The 22628-nt window shown below is 38.7% G+C and overlaps 1 protein-coding gene across 5 annotated transcripts in view; it reads right to left on the bottom strand.

Annotated features, from left to right (window-relative positions):
- Window positions 1–22585, bottom strand: part of INTS13 (integrator complex subunit 13) — a 28384-nt gene extending 5799 nt beyond the window's left edge. Inside the window, exons 1-14 of one of the 5 annotated variants that reach the window (XM_063134249.1) lie at window positions 22340–22585; window positions 20193–20424; window positions 18794–18868; window positions 16368–16570; window positions 13163–13243; window positions 11879–11969; window positions 11176–11304; window positions 11009–11032; window positions 9230–9314; window positions 6700–6789; window positions 4201–4254; window positions 3189–3278; window positions 1339–1517; window positions 234–404 (exon numbers count right to left, since the gene is read on the bottom strand). In XM_063134249.1, the coding sequence (XP_062990319.1) occupies window positions 234–404; window positions 1339–1517; window positions 3189–3278; window positions 4201–4254; window positions 6700–6789; window positions 9230–9314; window positions 11009–11032; window positions 11176–11304; window positions 11879–11969; window positions 13163–13243; window positions 16368–16570; window positions 18794–18868; window positions 20193–20417 (1497 nt within the window). In that variant the 5' untranslated portion in view covers window positions 20418–20424; window positions 22340–22585. The remainder of the gene's footprint in view (window positions 1–233; window positions 405–1338; window positions 1518–3188; window positions 3279–4200; window positions 4255–6699; window positions 6790–9229; window positions 9315–11008; window positions 11033–11175; window positions 11305–11878; window positions 11970–13162; window positions 13244–16367; window positions 16571–18793; window positions 18869–20192; window positions 20425–22339) is intronic. The other 4 variants (XM_063134253.1, XM_063134250.1, XM_063134251.1 and 1 more) reach the window with 4 other exon arrangements.
- Window positions 22586–22628: the final 43 nt, after the last annotated feature.

Genomic DNA, 22628 nt, shown 5'->3' with positions numbered 1-22628 from the left:
GAGGGAAATGTTAATTGGCTTGTTCCTAAGAGCTTATGAGTAAATACTGCAACATTCTGTTGCAAGCCCCACTTGTACAGATTACTATCAAGCAAAGATGTATTATTTATTAATTTACAATATTTATATACCGCTCCCCAAATTCACCTGAAAGGAAGTGCAACTAAGATCAGACTAACCTGTTTCCAACATGACTGAGGACTGGGATATAAACGCAATTCAAGCTCACTTACCGCTTGCATATTGAATATGGTAGTCTGTGAGATAATCATGGGCCAGTAGCGGGTATGCTTCTCTAGTTGGTCTTTCGCTCGTTCCAAAGGGATTTCGGGACTTTCGTCACTTTTGTATCTAGGTTCTAGAAAAGGAGTAAGTCTGTTTTCCCGCATAAATTCACCAAAATCCTAAATAACCAAATAAGATAAAATTATTTACTAAACAAAATTTCATGATACAGCTCAAATAGAATATCCCTTCTATACCTTCTTCTATACTATAGCATACCTTCGATATCTTCTACATCTTCTTCAGTATTATTAAATTCTGGTTAATAGTTTTCATAGTGTTCAACAGGTATGATTTGACTTTTGGCTTGAATGATTTGACAATTGTTACAAACAGGGCAAGTTCATTTGCCTGTTACATTTTTTAACCTTGAAGCATTCATCTATTACATTTCTAAAAGACTGGCCAATTACTTTTAAATGAAACCACTCCAAAGCCCACAAGGGATAGGCAATGTGGCATCTTGGTGTGCCCTCAGATGCTTTTCATGATGTCCGCCAAGGGGCCCTCCCCTTCTTATTTTATTAAGTATCAAAGTTTTTTTACTGGTACCTGAGATTGCTTCAAAGCAAAGTGAAGATCTCTAGCTGCTCCTACCTTCTTTCCCCATGAATACCTCAGGTTCCCATGTGGGGCTCAGAGATATTCTTAGGAAATGATGGCAGGGGGCTGCAGACATATGCTTTAATATACAGCTCATCCATTTTGTGGTGTTGCCCAGGATGGTTTTTAAAATTATCAAATGTGCCCAGTATCAAAGATAAGCTACCTGTCATTGGTACCAATAGACCTGAATCAGTTTAAAAACAAAACAATCCACTCACTTGCATTAATGAAAACTAAGAAGGTTGTCCTCAAACTTCAGGCTGTTCTATTAATCATCAAGGGAAGGAATTGATCAATTTCCCTTTTCCTTGAATTTACCTCTGTACCTAGTTTCCTTTTTAACTACCATTTTATTATAAACTTCTCTTTGTGATATTAGTCCAAAAAGCATTTAAGCAGTCACCATGCCTTAAAACACCCCCACACCCAAACACAGGAGAACCTTACTGTAATCCTGTAGTCTGTGACTCTACCACCACATCCTTCACTAATTGAAGGAGGATCTTCCAGAATGGATCGGGAGCTGCTTAACACATGCAGGAATATCTCTCCTCCGTGACTGCTAAGCATATGACTAATTACTTTAGAGCCAGACTTCCGTGGTTGTTCCAACAGCACAGAACGACCTATTGAAAGAGAAAACGCTTTATTAGTAACCTAGCTTAACAATTCTACATGATACTTATTCACTCCCTCCTATTCACGATTATTATTAATCAAATGTAGGACTCTTAATGTAAAATATGCTCTACAGTTCTTTACTAGTACATATTAAGTACCCACATAAAACCAAGAATTTAAAAAAAAAACATTTTCCACAATAAAGCTCAAAATAAAATCTATAGGTTTCATGCAAATCCTGGTTTTTAATGTGTATAACAGTAAATTTCAAAGCAGCTTGTTATTTGTCTGGAAGAGATGGTAGGTATGGAGAAAGAACACTTTTTGTCAAGAAAAATAGTATCACCAGTCCCAATAGATGCACTACCTTAGTTGCCCTTTTCTTAGGATGAAGGCCACAGTTAACACAACAGAGCTTCTAGCAACATTCTTTTCTGGTTCACATGACAGCCCACCGTGGCTTAATTTACCCATGTACTCAGATAAATGTGTGGTGCCCATGGGTGCCCGGCTTGCCTTGCCTTATGAACCAAGGCAGCAAAGATTGTTTGAGGGTTAGACAACCATCAATTAGCCCTCAAACAACCCTTGCTGCCTGGGTTCGCACAATGCAAGCGATGGCAAGCAGGACATCCAGCATGATACAACAGCCACCGCAGGTAAATTAAGCCACAGTGGGCTCTCACGTCATGTGAGCCAGGTCAAGGTCTGCAGCCACTAGAATGTTTTAAGAAGGATCCGTGTGGAACTACAAGTTGGATAAAACATATTTTTTTCTGGAACAATCCCATGCGTAGGAATCCTATACACAGAGCTAATAATTCCACTAAGATGTTTTCCATGGTCAGACCTTTATGGAAATCATTCCAAAAGCATTCTGATAACAGCAAAACTTATACTGTAGAACAACAAAGTTTTTGCAGGGAGAAGTTACATTTCATGAATCTAAGGGCTTACTCAGATGATACACGAAGCTACAGTTAGGGATGCTAACTCTTTTGCAGAGCGTAGTTAAACTGTGGTTATGTAGCCACCATGATTAGGAAAAACACTGTTCAGATGACATGCTACGCCATCACAGTTAGCTCAGAATGCTTAACTATGGCTTAGTGCATTGCCTGAAAAGGGTCTAAGTAACTGTCAAGAGTTTAAGTAAGCACATGGACAATTTAATCAATGTTCTTGGATTTTCTAAAAGCTTATTCAAAAATTAAATAACTTCACTATAAAATGTAATGTCCTTTCAAGTAACAGCAATTGGATTGCCCAGACATATTAGTGAGCAAATAAGATCAAATTTTTCCATTTTCAAGGCTCTGAGGGTGTCCTACCAAATATAGAGACCTGGCCAGCTCAGCATCTTTGAGGACAGTAGTTTGAACTGAAGACTGAAGCGTAGCAAAAAGAAAATACCGCACTGCTGAGCTAGCAAGGGTCCTGCTCTATTATTCATACCAGGCCTGGACAATCCAGGAAGATCATATTGCCTACCAAATGCAGAAGGGTCATTGTACAAGCCCTCTTCCTTTTTGCATCTAAAGTAGATTTCAAGGCTTGAACATATACTCGATAAGTTCCCAGGCTCAGACCATGTGACTCTTGGTTCAAGCCTGAGTCCTCAAAATTAAAAATCATTCCTTTTTTCACATTTGTGTTGAGTCAGAAAAATATTTTACCATTAAGAAGGAAGTTAGTAAGGCAAGAAGAAGGTCGACTATTTACATCTACAGGTGATATTCTGAATGCTCCAGTGCAATAATGCAGTTCTAGGGAAGAAAAAATGGGGTGGGTGGAGAGAGACTTTAGTTTGGTTATAGGACAGAATACACATATTGATTTCATAATCCACACAAAAGTTAATCTTCTTAAAGTGAAATAAAGGTTTTCAACCACTCTGCAAATCAACTTGATACATATATTGGTATTAATGCAAGTTGAATAGAGTTGCACATAGACATTTGTAATTGTGCTGTTATAAAGTAAGCTTTAATTTACATGAACATGTATATTACACGCATGTAAGCCAAGCATACACACAAGGGAACTTTTGGTGCTGAACTCCAAGAAAACCTGATGCCCCCAAAGCTGAGAGAGCCAGAGACCACAGACAAGGTCCTTGAAAGCAATTCTTTGTTTTATTAGAGAAGAATTTAAAATGAATTAAACTCACACATCAGGGGGATTAGAATCATACATTAACAATGATAATTTTTTTTAAAAAAAATCACAAGCATTTAAAAATCAGGAATAAAGGTAGGTGCAATGAGAAACATAGAAAAGTGTATGTTTGTGGGTGTGCATGCAAAAAAGGGTGATGGAAATGTGGCACCTTAGAGAACAGTTTGATTTTTAGCAGTGTGTGTGTGTGTGTGTGTGTGTGTGTGTGTGTGTATGTAGCTGGTTATGGAGAAGGGGGAAGACAGATAGAGAGAAAGAAGTTAGAGCCTGGGATAAGTTGAATGGAGAAACAGACTTTTGGGGGGATTATGAGAGTGTTTTGGAGGGAGGGAGAGCAAGCGCAGAGGTTTTGGAAGTAAATGGGGAGGCTTAAGAGAGGCAAAGGGAACCGCAAAGCCAAGGAGTTTTGGATTTCAGGATGGGGTTGAATATTTGGAGAAACAGGAGAAAATAAAATGATTGGAGTATGGTCTAATTAGAAGAAAAACATAAGTTAATGCAAAGATTTACCTCTCTGTCGCTGCTGACTTGTGAAGTGATGGGAAGCTCTGTTGAGCTCCTTCTCTGGAAAGAAGGTGAGACAGAGAGAAGGAAAGGGGGAGTGTTTGCTCTTCCAAGCAGCAAGTGAAAAGGGCATTTCTGGATGGAAAGATGCTTCTCTCTCTCTCTAAAATCCAGGGATTTGGGTTGCTCTTTTTATCTCTCCTCTCAGGATTTAGTAATTAAAATAAAAACAAATCACGTTCTTGCTTTGGGATTGCTCACCAGAACTTGGGAAACGGATTTTCAAGTGTCAGACTGTGACCTGGTTCACATGATCATTTTCACCCACAGTGGCTTAAATAAGCGACCGTTGTTTGCAAAACCCACAAACGCTCGCAGGAGCCTGTTCTGTAAACCAACTCCTGCTTGTAGGTTGTCATGTTGCCTGCATCTAGAGAAGCTGGGTTGTTGGCATGGTTAACGAGCCAGCCACAACCCTAAGACAGCCCATGGGTTCTGCACTGTTTGTTAACCATGTCAAGAACCCACCCTTGCCAGGTTTGGACAACGCAACAACCTATGAATGGGGACTGGCTCACAGAACAGGCAACCTGCAAGCATCCGGCACCTACTGCAAACCACAGTGGCTTATTTAAACCACTATGGCTGAAAATGATTGTGCAAAACTGCCCACTGAGAGAAGAAATTAGACAATGACCAGGTTCACACAATCATGGAGAGAAAATAAGCCACAGTGGCGGATGCTGGTCACGTGCTGCCTAATTAGCATAATTACCCTTGCTGAGTGCAGGCTGTCATGACATTCGAATCTAGCAAGGGAGGGTGCCTGGGGGTTGTTCACAAACCTTCCTGAACCCCATGGCTTGTTTTAGGGTGGTTTGTAAACCACTCCAGCACCCACACTTGCCAGGTTCAGGCATCATGACAATCTATGCCTAGTGAGGGCAATTCTGCAAATTAGGCATCTTGCAACTGACACGCACTGGGAGGGAAAATAAGCCTCTACGCCACTCACTCCCTTTCTTTCTCCTTCATGATGTGAAGAAATGGTGGAGGGAGTTAATGGTTCTTTGGTATTAGTATCTGGCTATTGCAGCTCCAGGTTAACAAGATAGCCAGGGGCATTTTGGTGACTGTCTTAAACAAAGGTAACAAAAGAGTAATATAGGCATAGCCGCTTACACAATATTGGGGTTTCAGTCTCACAACTTTAAAAAGGTACGGAATACTTAATTTTTCCTTCTATCTGGCTTAAACAGGAAGATTAGCAATCGCCATAAAATATATCATAGTGGTGGCTTTGTGGTTGTCACCCTAAGACAAGAACTGAAATGTGCAAATGTTAATACAGAAGAATTAAGGCAATCAGAACACAGTGGCTAACCGGAAAGTTGTTTGCAAGAAGACACATAGGTAGTTTTACTTGGGATGCACATGGCCTGAATTGTCCTAGAGACCTGCTATTTTGCCCTCCACCCAGACCTAAAAAACCATTCTCCTCCCAGATACAGGCCTCTTTTCCCCAAAACAGCAGAATTTGCTAGGTGCTTTGTAAAGTGAGGATACACATGAAGACCTGGTTCACATGACACTGCACATCGTAGGTTATTTAACTCATGAGCTACAGACGATAGTTTGTATTTCTAACCCCTGCTCGGGGGTTGTTGTGTCATGCCAACCTGGTGAATGTAGCTTATGCAAGGGGTTAAATAACCCTTGCATAACCCATGGTTTGTTTGGGAGCTAGATATGCAAAATGGTGGACACACGCATCACAGTCTCACTGTGGGTTAAGTAATCTACATTGGGCTGCCATGTCGTGCGAACTAGACCACGGTGGGCTATCATTTCATGCTAACTGGAGAAAATGCCATCCACTTGTGCACTAACAGGGAACTACACATGTTCCTCAGTCAATATACATGGCTTCCAAGTGTTATACTGTTACTTTCTGTTCACCATTACTTGGAGATGATGCATATTGATCTGACAGTATACAAAACTCTCTATTCATTATATCTTTGGTCTCCTGTAAATTTGCACATCATTTATTCATGTATAACATTTGTATACCCCTCCACATCTAGACTGAGTGGTCAGCAAGAAACAAAATGAACAAAAGATAAAAAGAATAAAACATGATGTTAAAATTATTCTTTAAAAAACAAGAGTGCAAGGCTAGTTAACAAAGGAAGGCATCCTGGTAAAGATTTACATTATCTATTCAACTCACATTAATCACAACATATTGATAATTTTAAATAATTTTAAAATTCTCAGAGAATATCTGGCTTCAATTTAGAGCTCCTATACAAAATGGAAGGAGCTCAAAGTCATGAAACATAATCATGTTTGAAACAAGTACATGCTGTACAAGTCTACTGGCTGTCTGCATTGAATGTTCAACAAATACTAGTATCCTGGAGGGGGGAAAAGAAGAAATAGCACAATCATAAGCATTATGCAATGAATGGACACCATTGAGAGGGGAAAAAACACACCTACCAACACTGTTCGTTCTTGGTGTACACCATTTTAAAGTTACCGTTTCTTTGAATGTGCCCTCTTTACTACTACCACCCATATGATTATCACCTGTAACACAACATTAGAGACAAATGTACATAATTCAGTAACACATAAAAAGAAATATAAATCAATAGAATAGTGGTGAATATTGCAATCAATTACTACGTCTATTAACAAAACAAGTTAATGCATACATTTTTTAGGAACAAATACAATTTTAAGAAATTCTTTCCCTTTCAAATTGGTCCACAAGTCAATGTCCTGCTTTCTTCATGCTAATTGCGTTCAGATAACATGACAGTCAATGGTGGGGTAATAATCAACTCAAAATATGTATCCTGCTGGCTGGACTAGAGCAGCAGCCAACACTTTGACCACTCTTGCCTTGCAACTCTGTGGCTGATGAAATAACAAACAGTGGCCGAGGAAGTAACCAATGATGCCCTTCACACAACACGATTACCAATGATGGTTCAAACAGCCAACTCTGCACAGAATAGTTTATTTGTGTTGGTAATTTCAGCCAAATAACCAACCATTGGTTAAAAAACTGGTTTAAAAACTCCTGCCACACAACACCATAATGCACGGTGGGTTAAATAACCAACCGTGGACTATTTAAACCATCGTTGGTTATCGTGTTGTCCAAACCCAGTTGCTGTCTTTTCACTAAAGTCCTTTGCTCTTAGATAGACTATTTTCAATGTCCAAGTGTTTGGAGCATTCCCTTACCATGGAGATAAAACATTTCCCTCACTCACAGCTTTTAAAACACAGCTAAAAACTTTTCTTTTCCCTATAGCTTTTAAACTTTGAGTTTGTTCTGACTCTATACTGTTAGCTTCACCCTTCCCGGTGCCTGTTTACACTTCCCTGTGCCTGTTTGCATTCTCTTTCCCTCCTTATTGTTTACTACAACTTTATTAGATTGTAAGCCTATGCGGCAGGGTCTTGCTATTTACTGTGTTATCTGTACAGCACCATGTACATCGATGGTGCTATATAAATAAATAATAATAATAATAATAATTTTAAGTTGCACCATCTGTTTTTTAAAATCCCTTTTCCAAAATGTACAACATTCACATCTCTAATTATGTACACAATAACATGCTTAATGTAATCTGTTGTCTCTTCTTTTACCTCTGAATTTATAAGGGGATCTATACAAGAAATGTCCTGCTCTGATTCCAAGAAAAAACCCACAAACAATTATGTTGGATGTAAAAAGCTTCTGCCTTCCACTGATTTATTAACAATAGTCTACTATTTTAACATATTGTTTGAATAATTCTGAATCACTCATGTAATTCAGAACCATTTCATCCAACATACATCACTATACTACTGTGGAAGTAATTACTGTTCAATAGCTGGGGACTGAGGTACTAAAGTGAAAAGAGCAAAGGTTTGAGCTTATAAAAATGAAAATAGTTATGCTCATTTCTGTTATTTGGGCTGAAGTATGTAAACTAGCAAATGCTAGGGGATCCACTGGAAACTGACCAGTGATCAACTTGTGGACCACAATCTTCCTTTTTACCTACTCCTGGTTTAACAATGCCAGATGTATTAAACATTATGGTAAAAATCCAGTCCCAAATTAAGCATATTTAAGTACCATTTACTTCAAAAAGAGTATTAAACACATTCTTACTTCCCTTCCACTGAAATCAATGGAACTTGAGGGTGCAATCCTATACGTATTTAGACAAAAAAAGTCCTCGAACTCCCAGGATGCCAGAGACACCCAAGTTGGCTGAGGCATGCTGGGAGTTGAGGGACTTTTTTCTGTCTAAACATGCATAGGATTGCACTCTTAAGTGCTTAATTCTGGCTTTAAAAACCTGGTGTGTTTAATATATCAGGTACCATTTAGTCCCATAAACTAGGGCAATTGAAGAATGTTACAAAATTAATGTCCTGCTAGAAGAGGAGTGTAGAAGCTCTTTCAGCCTGAGGGCTGTATTCAATTTTGGAGAAGTTCTTGGCAGCCGCATTCCAGTGGTGGGCAGGGCAAAAGGGGCAGGGCCAAAATCCCAGCATATTTAAGCTTAAAGCTCTTACTGCCAGTAACTAAGCCATAAGAGAGGCATTTCAACTGTTTTGAATACAAGAAAAGTACAGTGCAAAAGCTGGAAAATATCCAAACAGCTGGGGCGGATGAAGTGAGAAACACCTGCTGATTTGGGAAAGAGGCTGTGGCCATCTGGAAAAGAGCTGGATTGGGACGCCAGGAGGGCAGGATTTGGCCCACAGGGCTGAGGTTCAACACTCCTGTGCTAGAACAACGTGTAACAACTACCCGAATAAAAGGTAATGCCATCTGATGTCCTCAACAGATTCTGTTTTTATTGCACCAATAAGATAAAATAATGTTAAAAATGAACTAATTTGTTTTCCAAAAATGCAAAATAAATTTAAAATCCACATTTGTAGAATTAAGATGAGCTATTTTCCTGTTACATCTCAGAAGCAACAATTCTATGTTATTTGCCCTACTCACCACTTTTTAAGAAGTCTACATGTGCTTCCTTGTGATGAAGCAGCTCCACATCATAATTGGCAGATGTATTGGCATGCTGTTCTTCCTTTTAAAAGAAAACATTGTAATACAAACGTATAAACAAACCATTATAAGAAATTGGGAGTTGTTGTTTTTAAAATACATGGGCAATGCTATAGTTCACCTTTCGATACAAAATTGCCAAATGAAAAAAAATACAAAATTGCCAAAGGGGGGGGGGACTCTTAAGGACATTAATGAATTGGAATTCTGAGGAAACTTGTTTGCCCACTGACCTACTTAAAGATGTAGTAGCTTATTATCATATGCAGCACAATCCTATGTTTAATCAGAAGTAAGTCCTACTGTGTGCGACAGTGCTTACTCCCAGGTAAGTAGACATGTTTGAGGCCTTCAGTACACTATAAAATTACTTTTTAAAATGAAGCCTTGCCCTCTCTAATTTCTATACATAAAATTATAAAAGGATGCAATACAATACAGATACTGCACCCATTTCCATCCAGAGATAGCTTATCCAAAAGGGAAGCTCTTTCATTTTCTGAGCAACCAATAGTAATTATGATTACAACACCACCATCAGCAAGTGCCGTCATTTTTCATTTTATGGGAATTTCTTCTTTCACTTCAGGTTAACAAGAGAAACCACACAGAGTCTTATCTGGCTTCCACAGCTGAAGACTAGCAGCTACTGTGGTTCAAACTGCATGCATAAGGGTAAAAAAGCAAAGGGAAACAGCATCTTTAAACAGCTGAGGCAGACTAGCAAACACCATGTAAGGCAGATTAGCAAAAGGAAAGAAAAAATACCATAGGGCTTAATTTTTAATGAATAATACACAGGGAACCCAACATATATACTATTACTAGAAAGAACAAAAGGCAAGAAGAAAGAGCATACCGGCAGCACACATGTCAGTAAGTTGCAAACAAGGTATTTGCAAACGTAAAAAGTTGTACGTGATGGTCTATTAAAATTTAATTAAAATGGTCAGAGCACAACAATCACAAAAAGAATTAACTGCTGCTTTAGCTTACACAATCCAGGCAGTACAATTATTATAACATTTTTCCTTTTGTGCATTCTCTTTTTTTTCAAATACCAAATAATAAAAATGCTGTGCTTTCATACAAGTGCCCAATTACAGTATATAATTGAAATTTAAGTCTAATTAGAACATCTAATTGCCATTGCAGAAACAATGAAGGCCAATAATAAAAGGAAACCACCCTGGTAAGGCTGCAATCCTAAACACACTTACTAGAGAGTAAGCTCCATTGAACACAGTGGGATATTCTTCTGAGTAAACATGGATAGGATTGCACTGTATGTATTAATAGGGAGAATGTCAAGTTTCTACAGGTAAAAGGCCACATTTTAATATCTCATCAAAATTGCTTTTCTCTTCCTACTCTTGTGTAAATAGCACGAAACCACTTGGAAAAATATGGCTTTTTTTTTTACTTTTTATCCCCATTGATTTCTACTTGTTACAAACACCTTTATGTTGGGTGGGCATGAAAATGACACAGAGGAATGAAAGGCTCACTATGCCACTAAAATGCACAAGGGGGCAGAAATTTCTAACACATGTATAAAAACAAAAGAATCACAGACAAAGTAATTTGAAGCAAACCAGGCTATATTTACATAAAATAAAGGAAAACAAATACTACGTTCATAATTGAATGAATTACTGAAAACCAATATGGCCATTTGTTCTGTGATCCTTTTTCTCCTTCATAAAATTTACTAACCTGGTCACAGACATTGAATGTGGGCTAATAAAAAACAGAAAAAAATGTGATATGGAGAGAAAAAAACAAATGTAAAAAATTCCATTAAAATAAATATTAAAACAATTAAACAAATTTAAAAGAAACGGTGCAGCTACTTCAGCACAAAGCTGCTGACACAACCTTACCTTCATAGGAATGTTAGTTATAGTGGTTGAAGCCAGATCAAAATGCTGCTGTACTAAAACGTTCAGTCTGGTGGCCAGATGCCGTCCAGCCCGAACACTATGTACTTCACTGGTTAAGACAGGAGAGAGCTTTTTAAAAAAAGACAAATACACAGACATACACATACACAGAATACTCAGTAGTAGCAGATTATAGTATAGCAACATATAAAAACACAAGAAAAACTAGATTAGCCTTGAAAATTCTGAACCAGGCCAACAACTTATTTATTAGATGTACAATATTATATTTACATCCAAACCTTTTAAAATGTGGCATGAGTCTTTTGTGCGATATACTCTCTGTAACTATACCCTCTTCCAGGACTCAATCATCCCTCCCCTCTCTCTCTCTCTCACACACACACACAGAAATTCATTCAGGGCTCACATTGTCAGAGGGGAAGAGGATAGCCAGACTCTGTAGCCCAAGAAGGTTCTTTGATAGATAGCACAAAAGGCCAGAATTCAATCTAGTAATTCTGGGTCGTCTAATAAACAGCTTTCCATAAGACGAGAACTGATTTCTCTTCCTTCACTGCAACAACTTCATTCTCCTATTAGTAATAAATACTTCTCTCACATGTATGGTATAAATGCTTAAACAACATTTTAAAAATACAATTTGATAACATAAGGTTATTCCGTAAATGAACAGCCTTACCTCTTTTTTAAGATGATCTGACACAAGGCTTTCCTCACCAACAGGGTAAGTGTGAATTAGGACCAGCTCACATTTCTGGATCTGCATAAGACTAAAGAAATCAAAACATCCTGTTACAAAGGCAGTAATGCATCATCAACTGCACAAGATGTAGCATCCTAGAAAGTTTCAGCCTATTTCTGGAATTATAAAGTTAGACAGGTGCAATTTTCAATTTCTTCATATGCTTGCATGGTCAGGTGGAATTCCATTTGCTATATGTTACAGTATACCTTAAGATTTCTAACTTTTAAACTGAAAGTTTAAAATATGGTCTTATGAGCTGAAGGAACTTTAGTAGACAAATCCCAAACCTGATGCAGCCTTTTAACAGAGAAAGATTATTCTCAAATATCAGATCTCTTTTATTCACTCAACTACTTTCAGATGTATCTATTACACTACTGCTATTGATCAGTACATTATTGAAGTCTATCTAAAGAATCTCTTACTGCAAGGAATGTTCCAAGTTTTCTTACACCTGCTTGTTCCACTTTCCCTCAGTAAGAAAAACCAGATGGTAGTAGGTCTCAACACATGGGGAAAAGATGTTAAATATGAAAAGATTGAAGGAATTGGGTATGTTTAGCCTTGAGAACAGAAGGCTGAGGGGGTATATGATAGCACTTTTCAAGTACCCAAAGGATTGTCACCAGAAGAGGGCTGCAACATGTTCTCTGTCATCCAAGACTGTAGAACATGAAATAACAGGCTTAAAACTGAAGGCAGATTTCAGAGTAGTCAGACCATTGCCTAGAGAGGTGTTCGACTCTGTCACTGGAGGTATTCAAGTATAGATTGGACAACTGTCTGTCAGGTATGCTTTAAACTGGATTCCTGCACTGAGTAAGAGGTTGGACTCTAATTCTATGAGATGAAATGTGAAATTAAGTGCTTCAGAAAAAGCAAACTCCAAATAAGCGCCTCTCATCCTTCTCCCATCTATGAAGATAGGAAAGCTACCTTATACTGAGTCAGATCAATGGATCATCTACCTTAGTCTACACAAACGGGCAGAATCGCTTCCAACCCTACCTGGAGATGTCAGAGATTGAACCGGAAACTTTCTTTATGCAAGCATATGCTCTACCCCTGAGCATATGGCCCCTGCAGCTCACACAAAAAGCTCCCACCATCAAAAGGTCCTTGAACATTCAATTTTCAACCATGCAAATACAGCTTTCATAAAAATGCTGCATTCAAACAGAAGGAAATAGTCACAGTGCTACTGACTTGCACACTTACTGATCCGAATTAGCTGCTAACTTGTTATGCTCATGTATCGTTTCCTGGACAAACTCTTCGAGCATTCGTACATGGCTATCACTGGAAAGGAGGGGAAAAGACCTCATCTTAGAAAAATATATTGAAATCAACATAACATGAGAAAATACAGTCATTCACTCATTAAGATGATTTTTAAAATACACTGCTATTTAAACAGACGCTTTCTCTCCTTACAGGTACCATTGACTGCTCCTTGGTGCAGACTAATTTCAGCCCATTTCCAGTCCATGTCACTTTCACTTGTGTTGCATCCAGTTTCTATAGTAATTTGCAATTTTTAATGCATTTCAAAATACTTTTAAAAATAATTTTTGAGCTAAAATATTAGTTGGAACTTTCAGGAAGTACAAGACTCAGTGAATAAATGAATTCCAAATCACATATTAGCGTGAGAGGTTCCAATCCAGTTAATTTTTATTGGAATGCAAGATGATTGAATTCTTCAAGCAATGCTAGTGGCATATAAACTAGAAGCAGAAAGACACGCATGAGAGCAGTTAGAGAATCAAATTAGCAGAGTTAATGAGTGGAAATACCCACACAAATCCTAAATCACAACATTTATATCCCACCTCTCTTTTTCTTTTACAAGAATAAAGTAGCTAACAGTTTAAGTCAACATCTTAATTCTACAATGACGACAGGGCTTTGCCTTTGATTTCACTGCACCCCAACATTAAACGAACATACTCTGTCTTTACATCTTCCTTCCACAGGAAGGACAAAGAGAACCACAATCCTTGCTTTTTTGCCTAAGCAGAATAGGGTATATGTTGCTTGCATCTCTCTGCAGTTGCCCTAGGACATTCTGTCTTCTACCATTGATGAAAAGTCCAAGGGCCACTGATAGGCCCTCTGCCTAGCGATGTGAAGATCCCGAAAAAAAACTGTCTGCCAACCTACTTTCCCCCCCACAAAGGATCTCTTCTATTTTGTTCCCCCCAAAATTGAAAAATTGAAAATTATGAAAAAAAAATTTTTAGAATAATGAATAAAATGTTTAAGACAAGGTGTTCATATATTATTACCCAGCCTTTACTCCCCCAAAATTCAAGATGTGGCTTGTTGTGTTGTCCAAACCCACAGACTGTGGGCTATGCGAGAGTTAAATAATGTTGTTTAACCCTCGCATAACCCATGGTCCCTCGGTTCAGACACTACAAGCTGGGTCATGGCTTGAAAACTCAAAACGTCCACTGGCACATCCCATAACCCACTGTGACTTAAGCAAGTTAACTTACACATATTATATTCTATGTCCCTAAGTAAGAATGTGACTTTAGATTTGTAAAGTACATTAAACAAAATATAAGCATCCCATGTTTTAAAATATTTCCCCAAGTTTCTATTGAAACCCCCACTGCCCTCTTTCCCATGGTTTCAAAATTTCTGGAAATTTTACGTCTCTCCTCTACCCCTGCCTTCCAGAGTATCACAGCAACACCCATCCACCAGGCTTCCAACCCTACCTGGAGATGTCAGAGATTGAACCGGAAACTTTCTTTATGCAAGCATATGCTCTACCCCTGAGCATATGGCCCCTGCAGCTCACACAAAAAGTAGGAGCTGTAGGGGACTAGCTTGCCTTATCTTTGCCAGAAAGAACACTTATAAAAACTATGTAACTAAAACCTAGTGCCTAAGGCCTTAGCTAGACCTAAGGTTTATCCCAGGGTTGTCCCGGGGTCATCCCTGTTCATGTAAATGACACACAGGGGATCCCGGGAGCAGGCAGGGACGATCGTGGGATAAACCTTAGGTCTAGTTAAGGCCTCACTCTGCATTTTTCCTTCTCCTTCCACAACCCTTTTTTCTTTTGTGTTGTGTCTGCTAGATAGGAACCCTGAGGGCAGAGTATAGCTGTGTTTGTACAACACAATAGTTAATGGTGGATTAATAGTCAACTCCATGGGTGATTATCGAGGGAGTACTCCCCACATGACGATTTTAATCTACCATTGTGTGGATTACGGCCAGCGTCAAGTTGACTATTAGTCAACAGTGTGTTTGGTTGACACATCCCCTGTCCTCTCTCCCCCCCTCAGGCCTCCCACTGGTATCCCATCAGCCATGACGAGTTCTGCTATCTGGACTAGAATGGCAGCCACTGCTCTTGCCAGGGGACTCTGTAGTTGCAGAAAATAACCAACTGTATGCGATGAAATAGTCAATAGTGCCCAACATACGATACAATAACCAATGGTTGTTCATACAATCAACTCTGCACAGCATTGGTTATTTGCGTTGGTTATTTCGGCCGAATTGTGGTGTGAACAAGTCCCGACAGAAGACACAATAACCAACCACTGACTATTTAACCCACCACTGGTTATCTTGTCAGCCAAACCCAGTCACAGTCTAATTAATGATCTTTGTAAGTTGTTCTGGGAACCTTTTTTGGTTAAAAAAAAAATGGAGTCACGGTGAGAAAACCTGCACTGGGAAAGAAGTAAAATGTTAACCTTCAAGAGGAAAGATAATCTGAGACCACAGAGTAAGGTGGACAGCCTATACTCAATTCACATCCTGTGAATTCAAGTGATCAGCAACCTTCTGGGCAGGAATGAAACGGGAGCATGAGTGATAAGGGTAGAAGGGTGGCAGAAAGAGAAATGAGGGAGCCACTTACTGCTGGCTTCAGCTCCCAACCAGTTACCCCAAAAGAATGTAGCCTTTGACAGAAAAGAGATTCCCTATCATTGCCCTACCTTATGGAGACAAATATGAGAGAAGCAGGCAGCAGGTGCCCAATCACTCTGTGTTTGCAATGGAAATAGGCTACCTGTCACACTTTCCACCTACCCCTACCCAGCTCTGCAGCGATGCAAATGGCCATGGGCATACTATGAACATGATTTAGCTTTCCTGTGTCGTTTCCCTAACCTATTCGAGTGGTGGGCAACTTGTGGCTCTCCAGATGTTTTGGCCTGCAACTCTCATTAACCATCACCACTGGCTATTCCAGCTACAGCATAGAAAGCTTCAGCTATTGGGCGGTATAGAAATGCAATAAATAAATAAATAAAATACAGCTAACGGGAGTTGTAGGCCAAAACATTGAGGTTACACATTACCCAGCCCTAGTGTACATGGTCTCACAGGCAAATCAGAGTGTTTTGTCAAGTTGTATGATTGGTACATTAATATTGCAAGTGCCACAAACCTCTTTGCATTAGTAATACAAATTATCCGTCCTCTGTTTCCAACACGGTCAGCATTCTCCATTAGTAAGGTTCGGGCATCATGCTGGTATTCAGTAATTTTGCAAAGTGCTTCAACAGCTGCAACTAAGCCATGAAGTATACTGCAGCATTCAGGGTCTGCGCGAGGATTGGGAGGTCCGACAGCTGCTAAAGCTGCCATTAGCTGATTAAGAAAGGAAGATGCTTTGTTGGTAAGTTGCAATCTTAGTTTTTACAGTTTTAAAGAGATCCTATTAGAAAAACAAACGTTTCTTATGAGTTATTCCACAAAGAAAAAGAATTTCCAGGTAAAAGACAGACCCAGAGTTTTTCTACTATATTAAAGTATCTAGGACAATAATTTCCTCAAGAATTATACACATGGCTATTTCTAGAGTATTGTTATTTTTGAAATAAAGGAATTTATGCTGAGTATAGCTCATCATATCTCATGGGAAATATTGTAAAATTATTTGTGCTTCATGTGCCAACTTCAGAGGCAACAAACATGCTAGAACATTTACCTCTTGATAAATTTATAAGAGTGAGGGAGGCAAGCAAAGATAACATCAGAACCTGTTCCAACTGGACTGTTGCCTCCCCCACCTGAGACAATCTTGGATCACACTTCAAGCACAACGGCATAGTATGAGGTTAGCTCAGAATTTCCATAGCCAAGTATTTTTATACAGTGTTAACACTGTAAATGAAAAATGCCCCTTTTCCAAATAGGTCAGCATGAAACATGTAAGTACAAAAACTGGCTGGCACCTGCACTGAATGCCAGATGGTTACACTGTAGGCCACCTACAAGTTAATTTGAATTCAACTGCATGAGGCCTAAAAAAATAAACATAAAGACACCTTGGCTGGCATGGTTATTAGAACAAACAAATCAACTGAAAGAGGAAGGAAATAGAAATGAGGCCTTAATATTCCAAGGGAAAACAAATCTCTCTCACCAGTACCCCCTATCCCAAATGCAATTGTTCTATTAGCCTACAGCCCTACGAATCAACAAAGGATTAGAGTGGTGGACTAAAACAGGGGAGACAAGGTTAAATCCACACACAGCCATAAAACTCATGGATTTTTGGTTAGTCACTACCCGTCAAAATAACCAACTTACATGGTTGTTGTGAGGGTATAATGATGGTGGGGAGAACCATGCGTACCACCCTGAGCTATACAGACTATCTTTTGGCTGATCAGAACTCTCAAATAACCTCCAAGGTGGCTAAATTTTGTGCTGCGGCAATTGCTTGTTGGCGTGGGATGATATCATCTGATTGTGACAATGTTTTAATCTATTAAAATATGTGGGACATATTTTAACTAATTAATTGTTACCATATATTATTTTATTCATAGTCTGATTTTATTCTGTTGGTTTGGGAATATTATATGTGCTTATATTGTTGTGTTGTTTTGCTGGTCTTGTGACCGTAAATAAAATTTATTCATTCACCCTGAGCTCCTTAGAGGAAGGATGGGATGTAAATGTAATAATCTGACATAAGCAGGAAGAACAGACCTATCTGAGTAATAGAAGCTGGGACATTCAGAAGATGGGTCTGGTTTTTTGCCACCTATCATTCACAACTTAGAGAGAAAATAAATGCAGGAACTTATATAAGAATATAGTAGTGTAAAGCTTATTATTCGAGATCTGTCAGACCAATTTTGCTCAGTTTTTTTTTGTAGACCAAGCTTGAGCAGTGTAGATATGCAGAACATTCTGAAAGTTTGAAAAAGTTCAAAACTTGAGCTTTAATAGCAATTAATTTCCTCTGTGCCAAACAGGCAGGGCAGCCCCTCCACCAGCGGGTGACAGACAGCTGTGCTTGGCCAATCAGTGTGGTTTGAAGGTAGGCCTTAGGCACAGCCGCATGGTTAGGCTGTCACTGCCGATGGGGAGGGGGATGGAGATGGCCAATTGTGGGGTGCGAGGGAGGTTGTAGGCTGTGCCACGTGGAAATTTCGGAGAGGAATTTACTATGCATGAGCCACATTTGCATTATTCATGAGCCCCTCTACCATGAGGGGAGTGAGGGGTAAAGAAGTGGGAAAGAAGCAGGACTCCTAGCGCCTGTGGTGGGATGGGATTTACAGTAGTAGGATAAAGAAGTAACTCATATCTTTCATTTCTGTCAGTCCTTCCACATTTTGAGTACTGTGTCTCCCCCACATTTTTGCACATCTTTTCTTGAAAATCCATGGCACCATAATAGTAAGTCTTACTTTCTGACAATATTAGGAAACCATGGGTAGGAAGTTATGATTGATTTGTCCCATTAATATCAATGGGATCCAAGTTCAGCTAATTCAGCCTGGATCCAACCTCATATTCTTTCCACTCTATTATGAATTAAAAACAGCTTTATAAATCCTAAGCACTTAATTGTACCTCCTGCAAATTTTGATCTTCTTGGCTCCAAGAGTTTAAGACATTTGCTCCAGAATCACTTACAATGAAGTTCACCTGCAAGTTTACAAAACATAGTTTAAGACCACATTTTAAAAATCTTAATAACCAACTGTGCTCAAACACTATTTTCAAGGGATTAGGAAAAAAGAACATTATTTGAACATGTGTTCAACCTTCAAGATCCTTCTAAGGGACTGTAACCCCATTATGCAGTTATACAAAGACAGGGTAAGCAGGTGATCTGCTGAACAGTACATTATCTGAACAGCCAATGTCTTATTGTGCAGATTATATTTCATAAAAAATTGAGCCCAAAGACCTCTGCCATTCCTTCAAAAGATCTGCCCATAAACACAAGTTAAATTAATGCAACTGTATCAACAAAACAGGCTGATGTTCTCAACACTCATGCATATACTGAAAAATATAACAATATGTAGTCCCATTAATCAAAATTACTAATTTATATTTATACGTTTATGACCATAGGCACTCAAGAACTAATGCTCCCATATTTTCAAATACTTCAGAATATTCAGTAATAAAATTGCTGCAAAGTATCTACAAATACCAATTATTATAATTAAGTGATAACTTTAAAAAACTTAATGTTTTTATGCTGAATAGTTTTACTCTGCTCTTGATTTTAGCAATTTGAACTATTATTACATTTTATGAATTTTGATGATTTTGAGGGTAAGCTCTGAGTTTTATTTAATAAAACAAAACAGGATATACATTTTAAAATAAATGAGTAAGAGTAACATGATTTCTAAGGCTGCATTCTTAAACAGACTCTCTACAGAGTAGGCCCCATTGAACATAACGGGTCTAGGATTGCACTATGGATAGCGTGTTAGTAGTTATTTAAAGTTTTAACTAATGGGTTTTTATACGTGTACTGTAGGTAGTACTAAATCCCAAGAATCACACCTTTTAAAAAAGCACATTTCTAGTCAATGAATTTAGAGAATAAAATAAAGTGTTGCCAGTTTCTACTAACACAAGTATCTGAATGGGGATTCCAATGACTATGGAGTAGACTCCTTAGTTCAACAATCCTCCACAATGGCAGCCCTATTTCCATACCCTTGCAGACTCATTCCCAATGTCTATATTTTCTATTTTTTTCTTGAGCTTCTACTGTTCTGGGCTCACAAAAAGAAACAGAAAAAATGTTTCTAATGAACTGTCAAAAATGAAAAATAACATGTAGGTTGCTCGAAGGCTGTGATTGCAAAATTTAAGAAATGTTAAGCTGAAATCCTAAACACAATTACTAAAGAGTAAATCTCACTGAATACAAAGTAAACATATTTATGATTACAGAGTTAGTGTAGAGCCCCTTAATTAAAAAAGATAATCAATAGTTACTTACTAGTTTTTTAAAAGGAAATATATCATACATTATTCTACAATATTCCATGGAAGATTCCACTGAACAAGTCCATAGTGATCTAGATATAGGTGCAAGTGGTATGATTCCTTGCGTCCGATTCTTTATTAACATGTCAAACTCAACATGCTGTTTGCAGGATTCTGCCATATAAGGGCAGTGATCTACCACAAAAACTGTTTTGTGTGACTCTGAAAAAAGTTTCATTTTCTTTCTAAAACAAATGAATTACAGAATTAGGCAAACTAAAAAGACTACTAAATGAAGACAATATTGCAATTTACAAGAGCTAGTAAGATATATAAAATTTCTTATACATCTACAAATAATAATGTTTCAGAAAGAATTGAAAGCGTTTTACTTTATTAGATAAAGACAGGTATATTACAAAAATGAAAAACGTGGAATTTGGTATTTTAGGTTCTCAAATACTCATCATACTTTAAATTTTTAGGCTGAAATTCTATACTTGCAAGTAATCCCCAATGAACTCAATTGGGCTTACTTCTACGGAAGTAAACATTTATAGTATTGCATTTTTAAACTACTAAGAACTGTGGTTTAGTACTGTTGCACTGTAATTCTTGCCCACATTAACATTGCATAATCTTGTCCTTTCATGACCCAAATCCAAAATCAGTAGAGCCTTTATTAAATGTGACATTTTTCCTCAGTATTTAAGATGGCATCTTTTAAGATAACCAAATTTTATTTTCACGCTCATTCCATCAGTTCTTGAGTCTTTCCTAAACATTTCTTTGAAAACATTTGAGGGATAAGATAATGCACAATTATTTGAACTGATTAATTATCCTTCTGGACGACTGATTAGCAAATGTCAAACTTTCTAACGCATTAAGCAAATTTGTGTGAAGCCAGGAACACAAGCTTCTTTCTAGTTTTTGAGGATGTTGACCCAAGTTCCTCTGGCAATTATCATATTGTAACATAAGCACAAACTAACTGCACAGCTTGCTTTTAAAATAATGTGCAGATTTTTTTATTCAAATAGGTAGTCAACCAGATATCCTTAGAGCCAAACAGCCTGTAACAGAACAATCTCATATGGATCTACTTGAAAGTAAATAACATTTCACAGGATTTACTCCCAGGTAATTAAGATTGAAAGCTAAATCATAATTTCTCATAGTCTCTCTCAGTTGATTTTTTTACTACCTTGCTTCAGTAATTCCAAACCACTGGTATGCTAAGGTGCATACTTTTACAATCACAGAACATTATTAGCAGCCAGAGTTGCTTTGGAATACATATAAACCTCAATTTTGTCCAATACCATGATGCAATCAAAATTTGCAGATTAATATTTCGACATTGAGGAACATTATGTGTAAGAGAATGGAAGACTAAGATTCAAAAATCCTAGTTATTCATCCTCATGCTCAAGTTCTGATAATGTAGGGCGACCATATGAAAAGGAGGACAGGGCTCCTGTTTCTTTAATAGTTGCATAGAAAAGGGAATTTCAGCAGGTGTCATTTGTATATATGGAGAACCTGGTGAAATTCCTTCTTCATCACAACAGTTAAAGCTGCAGGAGCTATACTAGAGTGATCAGATTTAAAAGAGGGCAGGGCACCTGCAGCTTTAACTATTGTGATGAAGAAGGAATTTCACCAGGTTCTCCATATATACAAATAACACCTGCTGAAATTCTCTTTTCAATACAACTGTTAAAGATACAGGAGCCCTGTCCTCCTTTCCCCTAGGGTTAATAGGAACAGAATAGGAAACAACCATTGATTAGCGCGTCCTTGGAACTCAGGCAGAGTCGTGCCTATTCTTTTGGAGAGGGGAGGGGCAATTAGCTGCCCTAATTGCTCTATCCTGGAGCTGCTCCTGTGTGGTTAGAGAGAGCTGCAGGCAGGACAGTTCAGACGACACGCTAATGAACGCGGGGGGAGGTGGAGGTTAATAGGAACAAAATGGGAAACAACCGTTGATTAGCGTATGGGAAACAACCGTTGATTAGCGTGTCGTCTGAACTCAGCCTGTTTGAAGCCGGAGGGGGGGGGAAAGGGGGGCAAGAGAAAGCTCGGGGGGCGGGGAGAGAACCTAGGACTCTACGAGGGAGTTAGTTCTGTATTGCAGACGGTGGCAGAGTTGCTTACTGTAGTCCGTTTCTTCTCTCAGAAAGCGGTTCCTTGACACCAGCCGCACCTGCAGTGCCCTCTCCCCCAGCCCAGGCCTAGCTGTACTGAGGAGGAGGAGGAGGGCGAGAATTACTGCGCAGAGGTAATGGGGACAGCAGGGGCCTCAGCAGCCTCCATTTTCCCCAAGCAGCCCTGAACTTGTCTCTCCTCTCCAGAAGTGTTTAACCGAAAACAGGCCAACCGCCATCCTGACGCGTTCAGCGCCCCCCTCTCAGCGCCCCCGTTGTCACACAAGCCGGCAAACCAG

Source organism: Elgaria multicarinata, chromosome 9, assembly GCF_023053635.1.
Source record: "Elgaria multicarinata webbii isolate HBS135686 ecotype San Diego chromosome 9, rElgMul1.1.pri, whole genome shotgun sequence".
Lineage (NCBI taxonomy): Eukaryota > Metazoa > Chordata > Lepidosauria > Squamata > Anguidae > Elgaria > Elgaria multicarinata.
Note: the sequence above shows the minus strand (reverse complement) of the source record. Positions and strands in the feature narration are given on the sequence as shown.